This window comes from Lucilia sericata, unplaced genomic scaffold (assembly GCF_015586225.1).
Source record: "Lucilia sericata isolate MDLA Ls3-8-SP2 unplaced genomic scaffold, ASM1558622v1 Contig000840F_arrow, whole genome shotgun sequence".
Taxonomy (NCBI): Eukaryota; Metazoa; Arthropoda; class Insecta; order Diptera; family Calliphoridae; genus Lucilia; species Lucilia sericata.
Window position 1 is genome coordinate 158,280 of NW_023994832.1, and position 24,145 is coordinate 182,424.

Sequence of the window (24,145 nt, forward strand, 5' to 3'; positions counted from 1 at the left end):
AATTTAACAAATAATAAAAAATATATTTATATAATAATGTATATAGTATAAATAACATAGTCCTTGCTTCCATTTTTAATTTTATTTTCCAAAAATTTCTTAAAAACATTTCTTTGAAAATAATTGTAAAAAAAAATCCCTTAAAGAGAAAAAATTCGTTAAACGTTAAAATATATTTCTCTTTATTTTAGGTTGATGTGTTTAAGTAAATTTGAGAAAATTCATTCAAGTTTAGAAAACAGCATTTTAAATGTTGTTGTTGCTTCTACACTCTGTTTTTATTTTGTTCATATATTTGGTTTTAAGGAATTTCGTTTATCAAAAGCTTTGCCAACTTTTTGTTAAATTGCTTTTTATTTAGCGTTTGTTTATAGTTTATTTTGGAATTTTAAAAAAGTAACTAAATAAAAATATCAAAAACATTCTTTAAAACAAACGTTAATTTTTTTTTCATAAAGAAAAAAAAATTCACAATAAAGTGGTTTACTTCCTTAACAAGTTAAAACACACTGAATGCCGTTTATTTGCTAGCGGTCTAGGCATGTCTTCTCCTTTTTTGTATATGTAGTCAATATTGTTGTTACTTTTGGTTAATGTTTTTTTCATTTTTGTTGTTGTGGTCTAGTTTGTTTCAATTTTGGCAATGTTACTTTTTGTCTATATCTTCTACTGGTTGCTGTTGTTGCTGTTCATTATCACTATTGTCGTCACCATTATTTTGTTCATCCCATTGAAATGGTCATTTACTTTCACAACAACCATTCAAATGTTTTTGTATAGCTGGTGGTATGAAATCTTTCGTTTTTGTATGATTACCCTGTCCCAGCAGAGCAGGTTCGATTAATTTACCATTTTGTATATCTTGTATTTTCTTTAACATATCATAGTTAATACGATCACTAACAACGGAATCTTTCCTATAAGAAATAACAAGAAAAAAAATGTGAATTAAATAAGATCTTTGGCCATGAACTTGTTTATAAAAAAAAAACTTACTTGTAATCTGGATGATTTAAGACCTGCTCTCTCATCCAGGTAGCTGTTGTAATTAATTCTCCTGAAGCTCTCTTTTGTATAAATCTCAAGTATTGTTCGATGGTGCAATGAGTATCGGTATCAACTTCCATTGACTGCAAGTAGCTGCGTATGAGTGGTACTAAGCCAGGAAATGAATCAGGCTGGAAAATAAGAAAAATAAAATTACATCTACTTTTTCTACAAAGCAATCTATAAAGAAGAACTGAAATAAAACTGAACTAGAACTGAACTACAACTAAACTAGAGCAGAACAAGAACTGAAATAGAACTGAACTAGAACTGAACTGAACTAAAACTGAACTAGAACTGAACTCGAACTGAACTAGAACTGAACTAGAACTGAACTAGAACTGAACTAGAACTGAACTAGAACTGAACTAGAACTGTACTAGAACTGAACTAGAACTGAACTAGAACTGAACTAGAACTGAACTAGAACTGAACTAGAACTGAACTAGAACTGAGCTAGAACTGAACTAGAACTGAACTAGAACTGAACTAGAACTGAACTAGAACTGAACTAGAACTGAACTAGAACTGAACTAGAACTGAGCTAGAACTGAACTAGAACTGAACTAGAACTGAACTAGAACTGAACTAGAACTGAACTAGAACTGAACTAGAACTGAACTAGAACTGAACTAGAACTGAACTAGAACTGAACTGAACTAGAACTGAACTGAACTAGAACTGAACTAGAACTGAACTAGAACTGAACTAGAACTGAACTAGAACTGAACTGAACTGAACTAGAACTGAACTAGAACTGAACTAGAACTGAACTAGAACTGAACTAGAACTGAACTAGAACTGAACTAGAACTGAACTAGAACTGAACTAGAACTGAACTAGAAATGAACTAGAACTGAACTAGAACTGAACTAGAACTGAACTAGAACTGAACTAGAACTGAACTAGAACTGAACTAGAACTGAACTAGAACTGAACTAGAACTGAACTAGAACTGAACTAGAACTGAACTAGATCTGAATTAGAGCTGAACTAGAACTGAACTAGAACTGAACTAGAACTGAACTAGAACTGAACTAGAACTGAACTAGAACTGAACTAGAACTGAACTAGAACTGAACTAGAACTAGAACTGAACTAGAACTGAACTAAAACTGAACTAGAACTTAGAACTGAGCTAAAACTGAACTAGTACTTAGAACTGAACTAGAAAACCAATATTGAACATTTTCTATCTTCATGTCTCACCTTTCCATTGAAAATTTCACCAATCGACATTAATTCAAAATCATCATCATAATCGCTCTGCGTTTGATGATGATAACCATTAGTGGTGTCACTACCATTCAAACCATTAGTTGCGGTACCATTCGTAGAGCCATTGGTAGCAGCAGTACCATTTGCACTTCCATTAATGTTGCCATTGTGTAGAGTACCATTAGCATAACCATTCGATAAACGATGAGTTTTGCGTACATTTTTGCGGAACCAAAACTTTTCCTTGCGGCAAGCATCACGCTTTTGAGCTGTTTGCATATTTTCATCGACCTTTGAAATGGGTGTTAGGAAATTCAATTGATACGATAGTATCACCCTAGTAAGAAGAACCACAAAACATACTAGAGCAGCATTTTCAAAATCACTTATTTGAGCCTCACAAGGTCGGAATTCAACACGCCAACCTATGGGCGAGTTGGGTGGTGGTGGTTTAAAGCGCATGGTTTGCCAATTGGTGGATTGTATGTTCTCAAAATGATCGGTATCCTCCTCATCGTTTTGATGAACTTTCTCACTGAATAGAGAAACTGTATCACGTATAAATAAATGAGCCACATGTTGAGCCAACAAATGGTCAATGCCTCCCTCACGCAAACGTTTATAGACCTTCTCGTCATAGGTTAGAGGAACATCATTGTATTCCTCACCCTCTGGTGAGAGATAAGAATCTATAGAATCATAACGAGATTTAGCTATACGGAATTTATTTTCCTTTAAGGGTTTAAGGCCTCTTTCTTCCTGAGTACGACAATCTACCGAGGAACTAATGACATTCCAACGACAATCAGATTCTGTTAAATAGCCTCGGTAAATGGGTGAAGCTGCTGTGAGGGCCAACATTATGGGACACAACGGGGCCAATTGATCGTACAAGGTACGAGCCTCTGTTATATTACAGGCTTGGAATGTTAATTGTAGACAACAGCAGCCCATGCCAAAACCCATGGCATCGAGTAATACTACATCTGGTTCCATAGGAGGACTACCTTCTACTGGTAGTTTGGTATTTTCATCCTTAAATACTTTTAGCTTTATGGCCACCTTTTCGCCGCGGCGCATGCGTATATTGCGTGTCAGGGTCTTGAAACGTGGGTGACCTGGATATATGGCCTCATCGGGGAAATATAGAGATTTTGCCGAACTGGTTGGATCCTCTGGCTGGGGATTATAAATGGGATGTGTGAATTCCTTACAACCTAAACGGGGGAAATTTGTAATGGACATTACACATTCGTCCTTTTCCAATAGCTCCGTGACTTCTTCACGCCTGTAGCGCATATTAGCCTCTACCACATTGAAATGTGCCATTAGACCACCAAATGGTTTGCCGGGGGTACCCTCAATCATATAGGCACCATATTCTGGACGCCACAGAGATTTAACACCCTGTGGATCAGCCATTTCTTTTTCATTCAATTTAGCCAACAACTCTTGAGCCTTGAGCGAGACTTTGGCCTGTTTTTTATTATCATCGAATTTAACAATAATATATTCCACCTCATCACCCCATTTGAGGACATCACCCTGACGATCTTTTAGTCTGTGATAGAGATTTATAAACTGTGTTACGCCATGTTCTCGCACATGCTCAGCATGTGCTTTTGTTTCTTCCCACGACAAGGGGCTGCCTTCACTTAAGAGACCCATGACTAAAAATAAAGATTTAAAGAAAAATTAAGTTAGATTTTTTTACAGATATATTAAAAAACTTAGAACTAAACTAGAACTGAAGTAGAACTGTACTGGAGGCAAACTTGAACTAAACAAGAACTGCACTAGAGATAAATAAAAAGACAAACAATTAAAATAAAAAACAGTTTATCGAACCTTTTAAGTAAATTTCTCAGAATATGTTTGAAAATTTACAAACAATAAAGTTCAGTTAGAAACTGAAAAACAATCAATTCCTTTGCTCTTCCCCCGACAATAAAAAACACAGACAGTTTACACTTTGTAATGAAAACTAAAAGTTATCATGTTTTTTTTTATATGTTTGTATTGTATTGTTTGCTGTATTTGTATAATTAAATTTTTACGGAATTGCGTTTTATATTTACGTACTCACTACTCACTCAACTTAGTTCATTTAAATTTCTATATGTTTGCCAACAATTCGTGATTTTTATCTTTTTATTTTTTTACAAATAAAGACAATTGAATTAAATGTTAAAATAAAAACTTCCTCGCCAACTAATGAACAAAATGCAACTAAATTCTAACATTTTTAAAAACTATTGTTTTCTAATGTACAATTTGTTGGAATGCTGGTAAATAAAACTAATTGATTCAATAAAGTCTAAATACAAAAAAATATACATATATACGTACATATATAGAAAATGCAATTTACATGTAACATTTAAATAGTTACAAATGTAATTATTTTAAAATTATTTATTGTAGTTTGAAAAAATAAATTTAGAAATTTATACATGCTTGAGTAAAGATGGGAAATGGAGATAAATTATATTTGAACTTAGTTTAGAATGAAAAAATAGCGATAATCACAGTAAATTAGAACTAGAACTGAACAAGAATTGATCTATAACACAACTATAACTGAACTAGAGCTGAACTAAAGATGAACGAGAACTGAACTAGAGCTGAAGTAGAATTGAACTACAACCGAACTAGAACTGAAGTAGAATTTAACTTTAACCGAACTAGAACTGAACTAGAACTGAACTAGAACTGAACTAGAACTGAACTAGAACTGAACTAGAACTGAACTAGAACTGAACTAGAACTGAACTAGAACTGAACTAGAACTGAACTAGAACTGAACTCGAACTGAACTAGAACTAGAACTGAACTAGAACTGAACTAGAACTGAACTAGAACTGAACTAGAACTAGAACTGAACTAGATCTGAACCAGAACTGAACTAGAACTGAACTAGAACTGAACTAGAACTGAACCAGAACTGAACTAGAACTGAACTAGAACTGAACTAGAACTGAACTAGAACTAAACTAGAACTGAACTAGAACTGAACTAGAACTGAACTAGGACTGAACCAGAACTGAAATAGAACTGAACTAGAACTGAACTAGAACTGAATTAGAACTGAATTAGAACTGAACTAGAACTGAGCTAGAACTGAGCTAGAACTGAGCTAGAACTGAGCTAGAACTGAACTAGAACTGAACTAGAACTGAACTAGAACTGAGCTAGAACTGAACTAGAACTGAACTAGAACTGAACTAGAACTGAACTAGAACTGAACTAGAATTGAACTAGAACTGAACTAGAACTGAACTAGAACTGAACTAGAACTGAACTAGAACTGAACTAGAACTGAACTAGAACTGAACTAGAACTGAACTAGAGCTGAACTAGAACTGAACTAGAACTGAACTAGACTAGAACTGAACTGAACTAGAACTGAACTGAACTAGAACTGAACTGAACTAGAACTGAACTAGAACTGAACTAGAACTGAACTAGAACTGAACTAGAACTGAACTAGAACTGAACTAGAACTGAACTAGAGAACTGAACTAGACTACTAGAACTGAACTAGAACTGAACTAGAACTGAACTAGAACTGAACTAGAACTAAACTAGAACTGAACTAGAACTGAACTAGAACTGAACTAGAACTGAACTAGAACTGAACTAGAACTTAACTAGAACTCAACTAGAACTGAACTAGAACTGAACTAGAACTGAACTAGAACTGAACTGGAACTGAACTAGAACTGAACTAGAACTGAACTAGAACTGAACTAGAACTGAACTAGAACTGAAGTAGAACTGACCTAGAACTGAACTAGAACTAAACTAGAGCTGAACTAGAACTGAACCAGAACTGAACTTGAATTGATTACCGATGATTGTTGAAAGAAAAATTCTCTTCTAATACTACAAACTGTGAATACCCCAAAGAATTTTATATTGTACGATTACAAATTCATGAAGAATTTTAATTAAGCAATATTTAGATAAATTACTACAATACAATAATCATTTTATTGTATCAATTTAATTTTCAGTTGACTTCATTTCGTATAATTTAGATATTACGAGATTGACAGCGAAAGTTATTGTAAATTAGAATTTTGAACTTATTTTTTAAAACTACAATTTATGGTAAAAATTGAGTGTATCTTTGAAGAATTCTTAAAATAAAAATTTTAAGAATTAAAAACTTTCTATTGAATTCGTTTTTATTAAACGGAAATAGTCTTTCTAATAAGAATTCGTTTCAGTTAAAACAGGTATCCGCAGAGAAAGAGAACAGAGCTTGGGTACGCGTAAAAGTAACTGAGAATGAGAGTGAGAGCTCATTGCCGATAGTAGCTTTTCAAAATACTTTTGATTTTTAATATAAATACATATTAAATATGCATGTTAATAAAAATCAAAAGTGTTAAATTTAAAGCGAAATCATTAACAAATTATTAATAATAAAAAATAATTATCGACTTATTTTTTTTTTTTTAATTTTTTCTCTATATTCTTAATCCCTCAGACAAACATTTGCTGTTAGTTGTCTCATTTTTTTTCACTGACTGCCAATTTGTATTTTTGTTTAAATTTTATAAATTTTTTTGACACAATTGTTATTTATCTGTGATTTTTTCGATTTTTTTTACTTAAATTTGAACATTTGCCAATGAATTGCATTGCATGGCTTTAATTTATTTATATTTTTTTCATCTTTAAGTAGACCATTTACAGATTTGGTTATACAAAGACTTAAATTTTTGTGTAAAAATAAAACGCAATTAACCTTGAACTTAAACGTCATAATCAGATACAGACGACAAAAAAAATATGAATCATAACAAACAATTTGATAATTTTTATAATAAATTAAAAGAAAATGAATTAAATAATACAAATATATGCAGTAAATAATTTTTCTTATTAATGAAATGCATTTATTATTTAAATGTATAAAACTCAAAGAAATGTATTAAAATATTTCTGAGATTATTTCCCCAAAAACGATCTATAACAGGCCGACAATTCTAAGTTTGGGGCCAAAATTCCACATCTGTGGTTAATATTTTCTTATCATTCAATTATGCTAAATATCGTTCGGCATCATTTAATTGCATAAGCATTGTCAATTATTTTATTAAATATTATTTTAAATTAAATTGACAATATGATTAATCAAAAATAAAGCTTTTTAAAACACAACAATTTATGATAATACAAAGTCGAAATATGCCGAAAAAATGTGTAAATTAAAAAACGTGTGCAACGTAAAAAAATAATAATTAAATATTTATTTATTTTATAATATAAATAAAAAAAATATAAATGTGTATTTAAGCACATTTTATACAATTTTAGTGCTAACAACAGAAGTTTAAAAGGATTCAAAAAATGATATTTAAACTTTCCATAACTATATACATATCTACATATATGAATTGACCTGAACTAGAACTGAACCAGAACAGAACTGAACTAGAACTAGAACTGAACTAGAACTGAACTAGAACTGAATTAGAACTGAACTAGAACTGAACTAGAACTGAACTAGAACTGAACTAGAACTGAACTAGAACTGAACTAGAACTGAACTAGAACTGAACTAGAACTAAACTAGAACTGAACTAGAACTGAACTAGAACTGAACTAGAACTGACTAGAACTGAACTAGAACTGAACTAGAACTAGAACTGAACTAGAACTGAACTAGAACTGAACTAGAACTGAACTAGAACTGAAATAGAACTGAACTAGAACTGAACTAGAACTGAACTAGAACTGAACTAGAACTGAAGTAGAACTGAACTAGAACTGAAATAGAACTGAACTAGAAACTGAACTAGAACTGAAATAGAACTGAACTAGAACTGAACTAGAACTGAACTAGAACTGAACTAGAACTGAACTAGAACTGAACTAGAACTGAACTAGAACTGAACTAGAAACTGAACTAGAACTGAACTAGAACTGAACTAGAACTGAAACTAGAAGTCAACTAGAATGAACTAGAAATGATGTAGAAATGAACTAGAACTGAACGAGAACTGAACTAGAACTGAACTAGAAACTGAACTAGAACTGAACTAGAACTGAACTAGAACTGAACTAGAACTGAACTAGAACGAGAACGGAACGAGAACGGAACGAGAACGGAACGAGAAGCGAACGAGAACGGAACGAAACGAGCGAGCGAGCGAGCGAGCGAGCGAGCGAGCGAGCAGAGCGAGCGAGGAGCGAGAGAGCGAGCGACGAGCGAGCAGCGAGCGAGCGAGGCAGCGAGCGAGAGCCAGAGAGCACGAGCGATCGAGCGAGAGCGAGCGAGCGAGCGAGCGAGCGAGCGAGCGAGCGAGCGAGAGCGAGCGAGCGAGCAGCAGCGAGCGAGCGAGCGAGCGAGCGAGCGAGGAGCGAGCGAGCGAGCGAGCGAGCGAGCGAGCGAGCGAGAGAGCGAGCGAGCGAGCGAGCGAGCGAGCGAGCGAGCGAGAGAGCAGCGAGCGAGCGAGCGAGCGAGCGAGCGAGCGAGCACGAGCGAGCGAGAGAGCGAGAGCGCTAGCGAGCGAGCGAGCGAGCGAGCGAGGAGCAGCGAGCGAGCGAGCATCGAGAGAGCGAGCGAGCGATCGAGCGATCTATCTATCTATCTATCTATCTATCTACCTATCTATCTATCTATCTATCTATCTATCTATCTATCTATCTATCTATCTATCTATCTATCTATCTATCTATCTATCTATCTATCTATCTATCTATCTATCTATCTATCTATCTATCTATCTATCTATCTATCTATCTATCTATCTATCTATCTATCTGTGACTACCCCAAATGTCTTTCAATTATATGTGTCTGTATAGAATAATATACACACATACACATTTTAAATATAATTTATAAAAAAATATATAAAAATTAAAAAAAAAAAAAAACTGATAACAATATGGTTTTTGCAACTTTTCATTTAGACAAATTTCTATACAAAAGTTTAATTATATAAAGAACTTTAGTCCAACAATTATTTCTCACATTTGAACAAATAAACTTAGCGAATTATACAAATATGTAATTTAGTTTTTTTTTTTTCTAAATACCCCCCAAAATTGAATAAAGTTGTATTATTAAAAAATAAACGTGCTGATAACAATGTCTACAAAAACCACCTTTGGCGCTAGATAGATGAATGGGTCTTATAAATCATAAAAAAGACCAAGAGTTAAAAAAAAAACACTTGACGTTTATTTACTTTTTTTGAAATAAAATTTATTTATTTGAATGTGATTTAAGAAAAAAAATAAAGATAAAATAAAGTCTTAATAATTTATGAACATAATTAATAAAAGTTTAAAGAAGCACTCTGGTAAAAAGTTTAAACTCATCTTGGTTCTTTATATTTGAATTATAGCGAAAAGAAAACATTTCCTAGTATACATTAGTCCCTGAAATGCCTCTGTACTACCTAGATGTAAGTTTGTACGTAGTTAGAAATCTGTTTATAGGTCTGAATTGTGTCGACCTGTTTTACAATTTTTTGCCAAATTGTCAGAAATCCCCCTGAAGTCTATTTCATTAGGAAGCCATATATTTCATAAGACATTGTTTTTTGTCAATACAGCTAAATTTTTCAGTAAATGTGGACCATATGGTCCAAAATTTAATTAATATTCTTTACAAAGTTTGTATAAGTTTTCCACATTTAATGAATTATGAAAAACTTCGTAATACTATTTTGCAATTTAAAGAATATTTCATCAGCTTTATAATGAAAAAAAAAAATAATAATAACAAATCACATTAGTTTATAATCATGCAAATAAACTTGTAAAATATTATCATTAAATAAATTTAACTTTATTATTTTTCTTTATTCCAATGTAATCATAAGGGAAAAAAAAGAAAAATTTGTAATTTTATTCAAATATATAAAAACGTTGTAACTTTTGTTTGTAAGAAAAACATAAGGAATCAATCTTGTTTTAACTATATAGAGCATGGAAAACTACATGTTTTAAAAAAATAATCATAAACACCAGTCAGCCAGTCAGATAGACCTACTATTCTACTTCTTTTCCCCCTACTCCTACTACTCCTTCTGTTTGTTCCCTCCGTTTCTTAGTAATCTTTATATACAATTGAATTTGTCATAAAAAAATTATAAGACATCATCAGCAGCATTTGATAAGCACGTTTCAGTTTTTATTTATTATTTTCAATTAAATAACATCTAGTTTATTATTTAGATAAGAGTTGTTTTTTATGAAATTTCTTTGCAATTTATAAACAACTGTTTTTTTTATTTAATCAAATGAGCTTTCTTTAATTGTTGTTAATACTTGTTGCTTTCTTTAGTATTAGGATCCCAGAAAACCCATAAACTTTCTTCCCTCTTTGTGTGCTAAGCAAATAATTTCATTTTCTTGATCTATATATAATTTTGCAATTAAAACAAACAACTCTAGTGGAAATTTTAAAAATAGTTCAAGGTGGGTAAAACGTAACAAAAAACAAAATAAATAAAAAAACGTTAATCTAAAATAAACTAATTACTCGTAACATTAGGTTATCAAAGTCAACATTTTTTTGTTTTAAATTAAATCCCTAGGAGAAGTTGTTACCTCTAGTTAGAGACTTGGACCAGCAGGTATAATTCTTAAAATATATGTCCCAAATCGGTAACCATCGAAATGTCGTACCCTAGTCTGTTCCTTGTATTAAGGACGACGACGTAAGAATCTGTTGGTTAAAATTGTTATACTAAGTCTAGGACTATCCAGGCTTTATTTCCAACTAAACTTATATTCAGACAAAGATCTTTACCAGAATGATAAGAATGGATACATATACTGGAAGAATAATAAGGTTATAGATAGATAGATAGATAGATAGTAGATAGATAGATAGATAGATAGATAGTAGATAGATAGATAGATAGATAGATAGATAGATAGATAGATAGATAGAGAGATAGATAGATAGATAGATAGATAGATAGATAGATAGATAGATAGATAGATAGATAGATAGATAGATAGATAGATAGATAGATAGATAGATAGATAGATAGATAGATAGATAGATAGATAGATAGATAGATAGATAGATAGAGATAGATAGATAGATAGATAGATAGATAGATAGATAGATAGATAGATAGATAGATTAGATAGATAGATAGATAGATAGATAGATAGATAGATAGATAGATAGATAGATAGATAGATAGATAGATAGATAGATAGATAGATAGATAGATAGATAGATAGATAGATAGAGATAGATAGATAGATAGATAGATAGATAGATAGATAGATAGATAGATAGATAGATAGATAGATAGATAGATAGATAGATAGATAGATAGATAGATAGATAGATAGATAGTAGATAGATAGATAGATAGATAGATAGATAGATAGATAGATAGATAGATAGATAGATAGATAGATAGATAGATAGATAGATAGATAGATAGATAGATAGATAGATAGATAGATAGATAGATAGATAGATAGATAGATAGATAGATAGATAGATAGATAGATAGATAGATAGATAGATAGATAGATAGATAGATAGATAGATAGATAGATAGATAGATAGATAGATAGATAGATAGATAGATAGATAGATAGATAGATAGATAGATAGATAGATAGATAGATAGATAGATAGATAGATAGATAGATAGATAGATAGATAGATAGATAGATAGATAGATAGATAGATAGATAGATAGATAGATAGATAGATAGATAGATAGATAGATAGATAGATAGATAGATAGATAGATAGATAGATAGATAGATAGATGGATAGATAGATAGATGATCAGGTCTTAAAAAAACATACTAAAGTGAAAACTATTTCATTAACTGGACAGATACTTAAAGTTTTGAAACTAGCCTTACCGGAGGTAAAGTTCTGCAACAGGTTCTAGTATAAAACAGTAAAGATCAATTGACGCAAAGATTTCAGTGGGTAAGGGTTTAATATAATTAACCAACCTAGACGGAGCTTTAGTTTTGAAATTGGTCCTAGAATTTTTAGATAGATAAGGCCCTAAATAAGGAGAATAATTCCTTAAAAAGCTATCGATAGTTTCAAATGGTAAAAGATGTTCAGAATTATAGGCTAATTAAACGAAAAGGTGCTAGACTATTCTAAAAAACTTTGATCAGAGAATTTAATAAGTTTCAGTTCGGGCGACGGAGAGTTCCTTATTCAGACACGTATAAAATGTCAAAATATGAGAATTGGTTTAGAAGATTGAACGCTGGAACGAGAACAGACGTCAATCCATATCCGAGCATTTAGTTCAACATCAAAACTAAATGTTCTGTACTAAATATCGTTCAAACAGCTTTCTCTCATTTCAATACTTAGAACTGGACAATTAAAAGGGAAAGATGAAGTTAAAATTAATGCAAATAGAAGTTTTTAAAGAAAAATATGTTGCGGACTATAGTTGACAAAGACCCCTATTTATAGTCTAAGCAAACACAGTTCTTGTCACACTCAGTTAGGTATGTTTTCGAAAGTCGTTGTTTCTTCTCCAATTTTAGATAATAAAGTTATACTAAAACTAATATCTCCTCAAAATCAGCAATTGAAGTGGATAAGTGAACGATTAAACAAGGAATCACTAGGTGCAAGGAAGAATATAATAACAAGAACAATTAAATCCATCAACACATTTTCAAAGTTTTAACTATTTTTAAGTTTGATAAGTGCACTATTAATTTCAACTGCGATTTATAAAATTCATTGTAATTATATTAACATGAGTGTTTTAAAATAGCCAACGAAAATAATATCCATAAAGAGAAACCGTTAGTAGTATTTCTTTTTTCCAAGGAAATTAGTGTAAAGTTATAATTAGAGTTTTAATTATAAAATTAACAGGTGTTTCAGTATTTTTGTTGTAAATTAGAATTATAAGCAATAAAGTACTGCGTTTTTTTACACATATGTTTATTTCCGGCAAGATATTGATCGGGAACTGAGGAATTTCACGAATCAAGCATTTCAATTTCCTCTATTACAGGTTTTCTGATATATTTTGGATTCCAGAGGATTTGAAGTATCCTCTGTTGTTTTAGAATAAAATTAAATTGTATTTATTCTGTCAATTGCCAATCATTTTTTAAATAAATAATAAAAAAAAAAATTGTATTATTTAAAGGTCATGGTATTAATATTTATATTTTACATTTCTATTCAATATAATTTTCAAGAGCAACAAGACATTAACAATGACATTCTAAATATTAAATAAAGGAACTGAAACCAATTATAAGAGACATATAATCCCCAGCAAACATAAATAAATACTTAAACATTTGAAACACAAGAAATCACTGAAACATATCAATCAATATCTAGACAACAAGCCAAGTCATAAGAAGTAATTACAAATAACACATACTCACTATATATAAAATAATCTTAAATTCAGGGACGTGTTAAATACCTAAAAAAATAATAATAAAAAGTAAATATTAGTTAAAAGTAAAATAATAAAAATTTTAAAAATTATGTTAACAGAAATTACATTTTACCCTCGCCAATAATTATAAGCTTATTTGCGGTTGGTTTCGTTTAATACCCTGTGTAAGTCTTATATTTTTCGCTGATTTCTTTTTTCGAGTTTATTGCAAACACACACACACACACACACAAGATTTTAACAAATAAAATGGAAAAGCAAAAAACAAGAAAACTTGAAAAAATTATAAAAAAAATCCAATCGTTTTCATAAAAAATCGAATTGTATATAAATACTTATTTGCCTAGACACTCATTCACACCCAGTTCTTTAAGAAGTGTAGAGGTATATGCCCCACAGTTTCCCAGTGACAAGAGTATTCATTTCAGACAATTACTTCCTTTAATTCACATTTATGTAACTAATTTGTTTACTTTATACATTACAAGTAATCCAACATGTAGTCATTTATCTCCTTAGTCTTCCTATGTAATCAAAAGAGTAGTTACTTGAATATTTGTTTCATATTTCATTTCCGGAAGTCGTTATTCTTTTCACAAAATTCTTCCAGCTTTGTCAACGTGATTACATTCTCAGTAATCTGAGGAGCTACAGATTTCTTTTATTCTCCGTGTCCCCCAAAACTGCCGGGTTTTGGTAGCAACAACAAAATATACAAGTAGAAAACTGAAACGAATGTCAAGGTTACGGAACAGTAATAAAAACAACAAACATATAATAAATGGTCATAAAGTAAATTGTATATAACTACTTGTACTTTAACAGATCTCATTCTCATTAGTTTCAGTTGGTTTTTCTCTCCCATGCTCTCTTTTTACACATGTAAACTTTCACACAGTTATGTGAACGTATTGATTCAATTATAAATTATTTAGACTTTGAATGGACTTCAGGTATGGGACTATAGGTCCAGACTATAGACTAAACTAAGTCTATTCTGGACTATCGACTAGACTAAAGTCTGGACTATAGTCTAGTCTAAAGTCTGGACTATAGTCTAGTCTATAGTCTGGACTATAGTCTAGTCTATAGTCTGGACTATAGTCTAGTCTATAGTCTGGACTATAGTCTAGTATATAGTCTGGACTATAGTCTAGTCTATAGTCTGGACTATAGTCTAGTCTATAGTCTGGACTATAGTCTAGTCTATAGTCTGGACTATAGTCTAGTCTATAGTCTGGACTATAGTCTAGTCTATAGTCTGGACTATAGTCTAGTCTATAGTCTGGACTATAGTCTAGTCTATAGTCTGGACTATAGTCTAGTCTATAGTCTGGACTATAGTCTAGTCTATTGTCTGGACTATAGTCTAGTCTATTGTCTGGACTATAGTCTAGTCTATTGTCTGGACTATAGTCTAGTCTATAGTCTGGACTATAGTCTAGTCTATAGTCTGGACTATAGTCTAGTCTATAGTCTGGACTATAGTCTAGTTTATAGTCTGGACTATAATCTAGTTTATAGTCTGGACTATAATCTAGTCTATAGTCTGGAATATAGTCTAGTCTATAGTCTGGACAATAGTCTAGTCTATAGTCTGGACAATAGTCTAGTCTATAGTCTGGGCTATAGTCTAATCTATAGTATGAACTATAGTCTAATCTATAGTGTGAACTATAGTCTGGAATATAGTCTACTCTATAGTCTGGACTATAGTCTAATCTATAGTTTGGACTTTAGTCTAGTCTATAGTAGCCTATAGTCTGAACTATAGTCTAGCCTATAGTTTTGACTATAGTCTAGTTTATGGTCTGTACTATAGTCTAGTCTGTAGTCTGCACTAAAGTCTAGTATATAGTCTGGACTATAGTCTAGTTTCTTGTCTGGACTATAGTCCAGTTTATAGTCTGGACTATAGTCTAGTATATAGTCTGGACTATAGTCTAGTTTCTAGTCTGGACTATAGTCTAGTCTATAGTCTGGACTATAGTCTAGTCTATAGTCTGGACTATAGACTAGTCTTTAGTTTGGACTATAGTGCAGTCTATAGTTTGGACTATAGTCTAGTATATAGTCTTGACTATAGTCTAGTCTATAGTCTTGACTATAGTCTAGTCTATAGTCTTGACTGTAGTCTTGACTATAGTCTTGACTATAGTCTAGTATATAGTCTTGACTTTAGTCTAGGATATAGTCTAATATATAGTCTTGACTATAGTGTAGTATATACTCTTGACTATAGTCTCGTAGATACTCTTGACTACAGTCTAGTCTATAGTCTTTAGTCTAGTTTATAGTCTGGTCTATTGTCTAGTCAACAGTCTTATCTATAGTGTGGTCAATAGTCTGGACTATAGTCTAGTCTATAGTCTGGACTATTGTCTAGCCTATAGTCTGAACTATAGTCTAGCCTATAGTTTGGACTATAGTCTAGTCTATGGTCTGTACTATAGTCTAGTCTGTAGTCTGCACTATAGTCTAGTATATAGTCTGGACTATAGTCTAGTTTCTAGTCTGGACTATAGTCTAGTTTATAGTCTGGACTATAGTCTAGTATATAGTCTGGACTATAGTCTAGTGTATAGTCTGTACTATAGTCTAGTCTATAGTCTGGACTATAGTGTAGTCTTAAGTTTGGACTATAGTCCAATCTATCGTTTGGACTATAGTCTAGTATATAGTCTTGACTATAGTCTAGTATATAGTCTTGACTTTAGTCTAGGATATAGTCTTGACTATAGTCTAATATATAGTCTTGACTATAGTCTAGTATATACTCTTGACTATAGTCTGGTATATACTTTGACTACAGTCTAGTCTATATTCTTTAGTCTAGTTTATAGTCTGGTCTATTGTCTAGTCAACAGTCTTATCTATAGTGTGGTCAATAGTCTTGACTATAGTCTAGTCCATGGTCTGGTCTATAGTCTTGTGTATAGTCTAGTCGTAGGTTTGGTCTATGGTCTGTTGTATAGTCTAGTCTGGACTGTAGGCTAATCTATAGTCTGGGTTATAGCCTTGTCTATAGTATGGTCTCTTGTCTATTCTATATTTCGTTCTATAATCTTATCCACAGTCTGGACTATGGTCTACTTTAAAACCTAGACTATAGATCGAACTATATTATAGTATTTAGTCTTGGCTATAGTTTACCGTCTGTACTTTCTATAACTTTTATTGAATCAATTCCTTTAAATTATTCCTTAAACTTTTCATCCCCTCTCCCTTAAAATGTTGTATGAAAAATACAGCATTTCGGTCGAACATTTTGAAATGCATATGTTTTAAATGTCAAATCGATTGAAGAGAAATACTCTTGCGTGCATAATTATTACGAATTGTATTGGGGAAGTAGGAAAAGAAGAGAAATGCGATTACAGGAAATCATGATAATATTTTATTTCAACAAAAAAATAAAACGATAATACAAGCAACAACTTGTAGTTGTATATGTATAAAGTAATGACAACACATTTAAACATGTATTCCTATAATCCAGCAAAAATAATCAAGTGGTTATTATTTTGCGATGTTCATATGTTTTTACAAAAATCCATACAATTATAGAAAAATGTCTATATAATATACATATAATAGTAACAACAAAAATAATAAACAAAGTGTTAAAAGATTATAAACAAAAGCAAATACTAAAATGAAATATTGATGTATTCCGTATTATATGAAAAACTAAAAAATAAAACAAATGTTTAATTTTATATAAACAACAACAATAGCAAAAATGTCTAGAAAATATAACAACAACTTGACTGATTCAAATCTAGTTTTTTTTGTAGTTTTCCAGGGCTATTAAAATGTGTTGATTTCGTATAAAGTTATAAATTTTAATGTCTATATTTTCTATTATAAAACTAATGATTAACTAGTTCTTATATTTGGTTATTAAATTACTTATTTGCAGAGGGTTTGTTTTTAACAGTTTTTTCTATTATTAAACTAAATACTCATGGTCAGTCATTGCACTTTTTTTTGTTATTTATAACTTATAATGATGTCTCGTGTGGGTCATTTTCGAAACGTTATAAAGGGAATCATTATAACTCATAGTATTTTTTTCAAATTTAATTTACGAAGTATTAAATGATATGTTCTACAAGTTACGAACCGGTTCAATTTAAGTTTAAACGTTCTTTATATACTTTAGGATAAAATCTAGGTCAAATTATTTAAACTCTCTTTCAATTGTCTTTATATGTTCTAACCATTTTTCGATCCTTTGATGCTAAAATTTAAAACTTTTTATAGATTTTCTTTTTTTATTCGTATAATTTAAAAAATAATATTTTTAGTTCTAAATTCATTTAGGAATTTTACTGATGTTATTATATTATATTTTCAAATTGCATTAGACCATTAAATGAAAAAAAAAAACTGAAATAGTTTCAGCACATTATAAAATATTCTATCATTACCGAAAAATCTTAGAACAGGCTAACAAACGGTCAACTATATTCTCTGCATGCTATTTTGCATGTTAGCGGTAATTGAATTTTTTTTTCAATTATTTTATTCACATTTCTTTTTCTTAGAAAGAACATGAATGCATAAATTTATGAAAATTTGTCTGATGAAAGACTTCAATCAAAAAATATTTAGTTCACATTTCTTTTTTTAAGAAAAACATGTATGAATTTATAAATTTATGCGATGAACGTTTTTAATGAAACTAAGAAATGCATTCCTTGAAAATGAAGGGCCTATGATATAAGCAAAGCATACTAAAGAAAGGGGCCACTAGACTAGACTAGACTAGACTATAGACTAGACTAGACTAGACTAGACTAGACTAGACTAGACTAGACTAGACTAGACTAGACTAGACTAGACTAGACTATAGACTAGACTAGACTATAGACTAGACTAGACTATAGACTAGACTATAGACTACACTATAGACTAGACTATAGACTAGACTATAGACTAGACTATAGACTAGACTATAGACTAGACTATAGACTAGACTATAGACTAGACTATAGACTTCACTATAGACTAGACTATAGACTAGACTATAGACTAGACTATAGACTAGACTATAGACTAGACTATAGACTAGACTATAGACTAGACTATAGACTAGACTATAGACTAGACCAACGGTTCCCAAAAGGGGGTCCGCGGACCCCTAGTGGTCCGTAGCAAAATCCTAGGGGGTCCGCGAAGACGAACGAAAAAAATCATGAATAAAAAATATTCTCTATATGTTAGAAAATATTAAAAATATCTCCAATTTTTTCGTAAATACTAAAATACACAATTTTTATTCAATAATCCCAGATTTGTTGGTGACTTTTTGAATTTTATTGTTTCGGTCGTTTATCAGGATGAAGCTAGGCCCTAAAAATTTATTGTTTTACTTTTATAAAGTAAAGTATTACGTAATTTGTTATTTTTATAAATGTATATGTATCGAAATAAATGTTTTTATCAGAGACAGAAAATAATTATTATCTATGAAATTTTTGCTTAAAAAAATCAGTATGAAAGAATCGTCCTAGAAATGTTTTGAATGTACCAAAATATTTCCCAGACCTTTTTTAATCGATTTCTTCAATAAACTTTTTTTCTTGATTTTTATAATAAAAATTGAAAATAAATATTATTTTTAATTTTTATTCTATTTGTTTCAATAAAAAAATATTTATGTTGTTTTTAATAATACTCATTCAGTAATTTTTATTTATTCAAACAAAAAATAGAAATCAATCAATGATTTTTAATTTTCAAAGCAAAGAATAAAAATCACCTAAAAAATATTAATTTTCCAATTTTCGAATCTAATTTCTGCAAATTTGGTTGATGATATCAGTGGTAAAGAAATTTTACCAATTTTCTATTAATCTCTGTTTAAACCCGATCATTTTTAATGTGTTTTAAAGGTAAATATCGCATAATGAGTTTTATAATTAATTTCAAAAAATAAAAATCATTGCCTGATTTTTATTTGTGCCTTATGGTTTAAAAATTATTTGTGTTTTTTATTATTGATTTTTATTTGAAAAAGTTCTCAGTAATTTTTACGGAAAATATAAGAAATTCAAATCAAAAGCAATTTGTATTTTCTGAGAAATGAAATACAAACCAAATAAAATTTGTAATTTTAATTTTTTTAAATAAAAATAATAACAATTACTGTCTCTGGTTTTTATATCAGACGGATAATGATTTGCCTTAGAATTAAATACTGATACTGGTATCCCGGAATATGAAGAAATGTGACCTTTTCATAATATTTTTTTTTTAAATTGTAAGCAAAAGTGTTAATCTAGTTAATTTTAAATATAAATATTCCATTCCGACGTGATACACAGATTTTAACTTCATTTTGTTGTCCAATATTATTAAATCAACATCAGAAAATTCATTGCGTTTTGCGTAAATAGTCAAAACCACGCAGTGAAATAATTCGTAGGTATTTTAAAATTCAAATTTAAGATCCAAATTCACAGTACATTCGCAAAGAGTTCAGGTCATATTTTACGCATTCCGCAACAACATCGAAGAAGTCTAACTTTCACATATTTTCCCGAAAACTTAGCTTACATACTCAACTCACTCCTATGCAATCGCAAAAAAATTTTGAAACATGACTCTTTAAGCACATGTCGGCAATACTTGATAAAGAAACCTTTTCGCTACCTTGACGAGAAATGAACATGAAAGCTCTCACGATCATAAAATTAAACATCGTGTTAGAGTCATTCTATATTTAAAACCATGCAATTGAAAACATTTCCGAAATACTAAATATTCTCAATGAACGGGAATATTTTATAGGGTTTATGGACCAGGACTAAAACAATTTTCGGATGAACAATTATTTATAACAATAAGATATCAAAATATGTATGGGGGTCCGTGAAATTAAATAAATTCCTCAAGGGGTCCGCGAAGTAAAAAACGGTGGGAACCGCTGGACTGGACTATAGACTAGACTATAGACTAGACTATAGACTAGACAATAGACTAGACTATAGACTTGACTATAGACTAGACTGTAGACTAGACTATAGACTAGACTATAGACTAGACTATAGACTAGACTATAGACTAGACTATAGACTAGACTATAGACTAGACTATAGACTAGACTATAGACTAGACTATAGACTAGACTATAGACTAGACTATAGACTAGACTATAGACTAGACTATAGACTAGACTATAGACTAGACTATAGACTAGACTATAGACTAGACTATAGACTAGACTATAGACTAGACTATAGACTAGACTATAGACTAGACTATAGACTAGACTATAGACTAGACTATAGACTAGACTATAGACTAGACTATAGACTAGACTATAGACTAGGACTATAGACTAGACTATAGACTAGACTATAGACTAGACTATAGACTAGACTATAGACTAGACTATAGACTAGACTATAGACTAGACTATAGACTAGACTATAGACTAGACTATAGACTAGACTATAGACTAGACTATAGACTAGACTAGACTATAGACTAGACTATAGACTAGACTATAGACTAGACTATAGACTAGACTATAGACTAGACTATAGGACTAAGACTATAGACTAGACTATAGACTAGACTATAGACTAGACTATAGACTAGACTATAGACTAGACTATAGGACTAGACTATAAGACTAGACTATAGACTAGACTATAGACTAGACTATAGACTATAGACTAGACTATAGACTAGACTATAGACTAGACTATAGACTAGACTAGACTATAGACTAGACTATAGACTAGACTATAGACTAGACTAGACTATAGACTAGACTATAGACTAGACTACAGACTAGATAGACTAGACTATAGACTAGACTATAGACTGGACTATAGACTAGACTATAGACTAGACTATAGACTAGACTATAGACTGGACTATAGACTAGACTATAGACTAGACTATAGACTAGACTATAGACTAGACTATAGACTAGACTATAGACTGGACTATAGACTAGACTATAGACTAGACTATAGACTAGACTATAGATTAGACTATAGACTATAGACTAGATATGACTAGACTATAGACTAGACTATAGACTAGACTATAGACTAGACTATAGACTAGACTAGATAGACTATAGACTAGACTATAGACTAGACTATAGACTAGACTATAGACTAGACTATAGACTAGACTATAGACTAGACTATAGACTAGACTAGACTAGACTAGACTAGACTAGACTAGACTAGACTAGACCATAGAATAGACTAGTCTATAGACTGGACCATAGAATAGACTATAGACTGGACCATAGATTAGACTAGACTGTAGACTAGTCTACAGTGTAGACTATAGACAAGGCTATACACTAGTCTGAAGTCCATGCTTAACTAGTAAAGAATATTGATTAGACTGTAGTCTATACTGTTGGCTAGGCCATAGGATAGACAGTACTCCACACTATAGACTAGACTGTAGTACAATATAGACTGAAGTGCAGAGCAGACTATAGGCTATAGCCCATGTAAAACAAACCCTTTGTAGGTAGGGTAGGTAGGTAGGTCGATAGGAGGATGTATACTATATCAAATCCGAAGAAATACACCTAGGCCACTATCGGGCCTGTCGTGCGCTCCTTATCATGAAAAAAAAACTGAAAGAATTATTTTTCAGTGTTCAGAAACTCAGTTTCCTGAACGTAATTCCTAAGAATCTTCCAATCAGTGTTAGTCAGGAATGTTATTTCCGGAAACCCCTTGTAAACTAACATTGAAACAAATCCATTAGGGTTATTAACAAGTCGTTTTAGAACATTAAAACGTTTAAAAGTAATTAGAAGTAAAAAAACAATTAATTTTCTATATTATTTTTAAAAAAAAATATTTGTTTTAGTTGTTGTTTTGGCACCAAGCATGTGTAGCACGCGATACTAAAGCATTTTTTTGTTAGAAAATAATATATTAATAAAATAGCCAAATAAAATGTATATGAAACAACTTTGTCTAATAAAAAAAAACAGTTTGAAAATGTGGTTGTTTATTCTTGCTAGAGTGACGCCTATTGCCGGGTGTCCTACTTAAAAAGTGTTTCACAAAAAAGAAGAAGATAAAAAAAGTGGACTTTTGTTATAAAAAAATTAGAAAAACATGTATGTAATAAATAGTACTTTTTTGTATATTTTATAGACAAATGTAACCTGTTTTTATAAGGACACGTGTATTGTTGATAGGCATATTTAAATAGTTAGTGGTTAGTAGGGAAGGAGGTGGAGGTTTGAAATAATATGCATATGTAACTAATATTAGTTAAATAACTAGAAATTACTTAAATTTCAAAAGAAAATAAAAATTATAAAACAAAAATTTCCATTAACATTTTGTACAATTTGAATATTTTCCCACTTTAATTAATTAAATATGAATATATAGTATGTATACCCACTGCCCTAGAAATCAAATGTGTGGGTTTAATATTTGTTTTATTTAAACGTGAGCGAGTAAAGAAAAAAATATTTGAAAATAGAAAATGTCGCGCCAGATTTTTTTAATATTAAAAATATACATAAATTAATAAGTTCTATTTTTATTTAAATATCTGAACTAAATAGCAACAATGTTTGAATTAATTTTTTTAAAATAGTTATAATTAGATCCAAAATTTTGTTGGAAAGCTATTCTAAACATTTTAAAACTAATTAATTTTAAATGGTAATAAGTAATATTAGCAGCATTTTTTAAACAATTGGATTTATTAAATCCAAAATTTAGTTCTCCCTCTGTACGCCAGGTGGATAAAGCAAAAGGTTTTAATCGAGGCTAAACAAATTTCAAATCACAATGTCAGCAGCGGCCGACAGATGGAGTTATTTCAAAATTTAATATTAAATTTGTAAATTTTCCATAAAATTTGTAACAATTTGTTGCAAAAATTGGTATTTGCACTGAAATATCATGTTTGAAATATTTAAGTTACATGAATTTTGTTTATTTTCCTATTTTTATACATTTTAAAAAATATTTGCCATCTATTGGTGAATAGCAAAATAAAACAAATTAAATCATTTTTAAATTATTTTGGTTTTATTCTATGAATACAAAGCATTGCCATATTGAAATTAGCTAAATCCAACTATTTTTTTGGATTTAATAAATCCAAGTTGGATTTACTTCTTTTAGCTGCAGAACCGCCATTGTTGCACTAAAATTAATTTTTCTTTGACCTTCTATTAGCATATACAGTGTATTTTCAGATTATGATGACCAAAACTAAATTTCAGCCTCCAAAGATAGTTTTTTTCTTGAAATAAAATAAATCCAAAATAAATCCAGTGATTAAAAAAAGCCCCTATTATTAATAACAATTAAAATTTCAAATTCAAAGTTTAAATTCAAGGCCTTCATTTGTTTAATTTGTAATATTATTATTTTAGTTTCCGAAAAAACATGCGCAAACTAGCCGCTATTGAAGAAAAACAAATTGTATATTTTGCCTTCAGAATTATGTTTA

The 24,145-nt window shown here is 30.7% G+C and overlaps 1 protein-coding gene across 6 annotated transcripts in view; it reads right to left on the bottom strand.

Moving 5' to 3' along the window:
- Positions 1 to 568: 568 nt before the first annotated feature.
- The window catches only part of LOC119608475 (glutamate--cysteine ligase), a 38,394-nt gene continuing 14,817 nt past the window's right edge, over positions 569 to 24,145 (bottom strand). For 4 of the 6 annotated variants that reach the window (XM_037962912.1, XM_037962914.1, XM_037962913.1 and 1 more), the window contains exons 3-5: positions 2,257 to 3,935; positions 997 to 1,178; positions 569 to 917 (exon numbers count right to left, since the gene is read on the bottom strand). In XM_037962912.1, the coding sequence (XP_037818840.1) occupies positions 740 to 917; positions 997 to 1,178; positions 2,257 to 3,933 (2,037 nt within the window). In that variant the 5' untranslated portion in view covers positions 3,934 to 3,935 and the 3' untranslated portion in view covers positions 569 to 739. Of the gene's footprint in view, positions 918 to 996; positions 1,179 to 2,256; positions 3,936 to 8,019; positions 8,033 to 13,655; positions 13,697 to 24,145 lie in introns of those variants that run through there. The other 2 variants (XM_037962915.1, XM_037962917.1) reach the window with 2 other exon arrangements.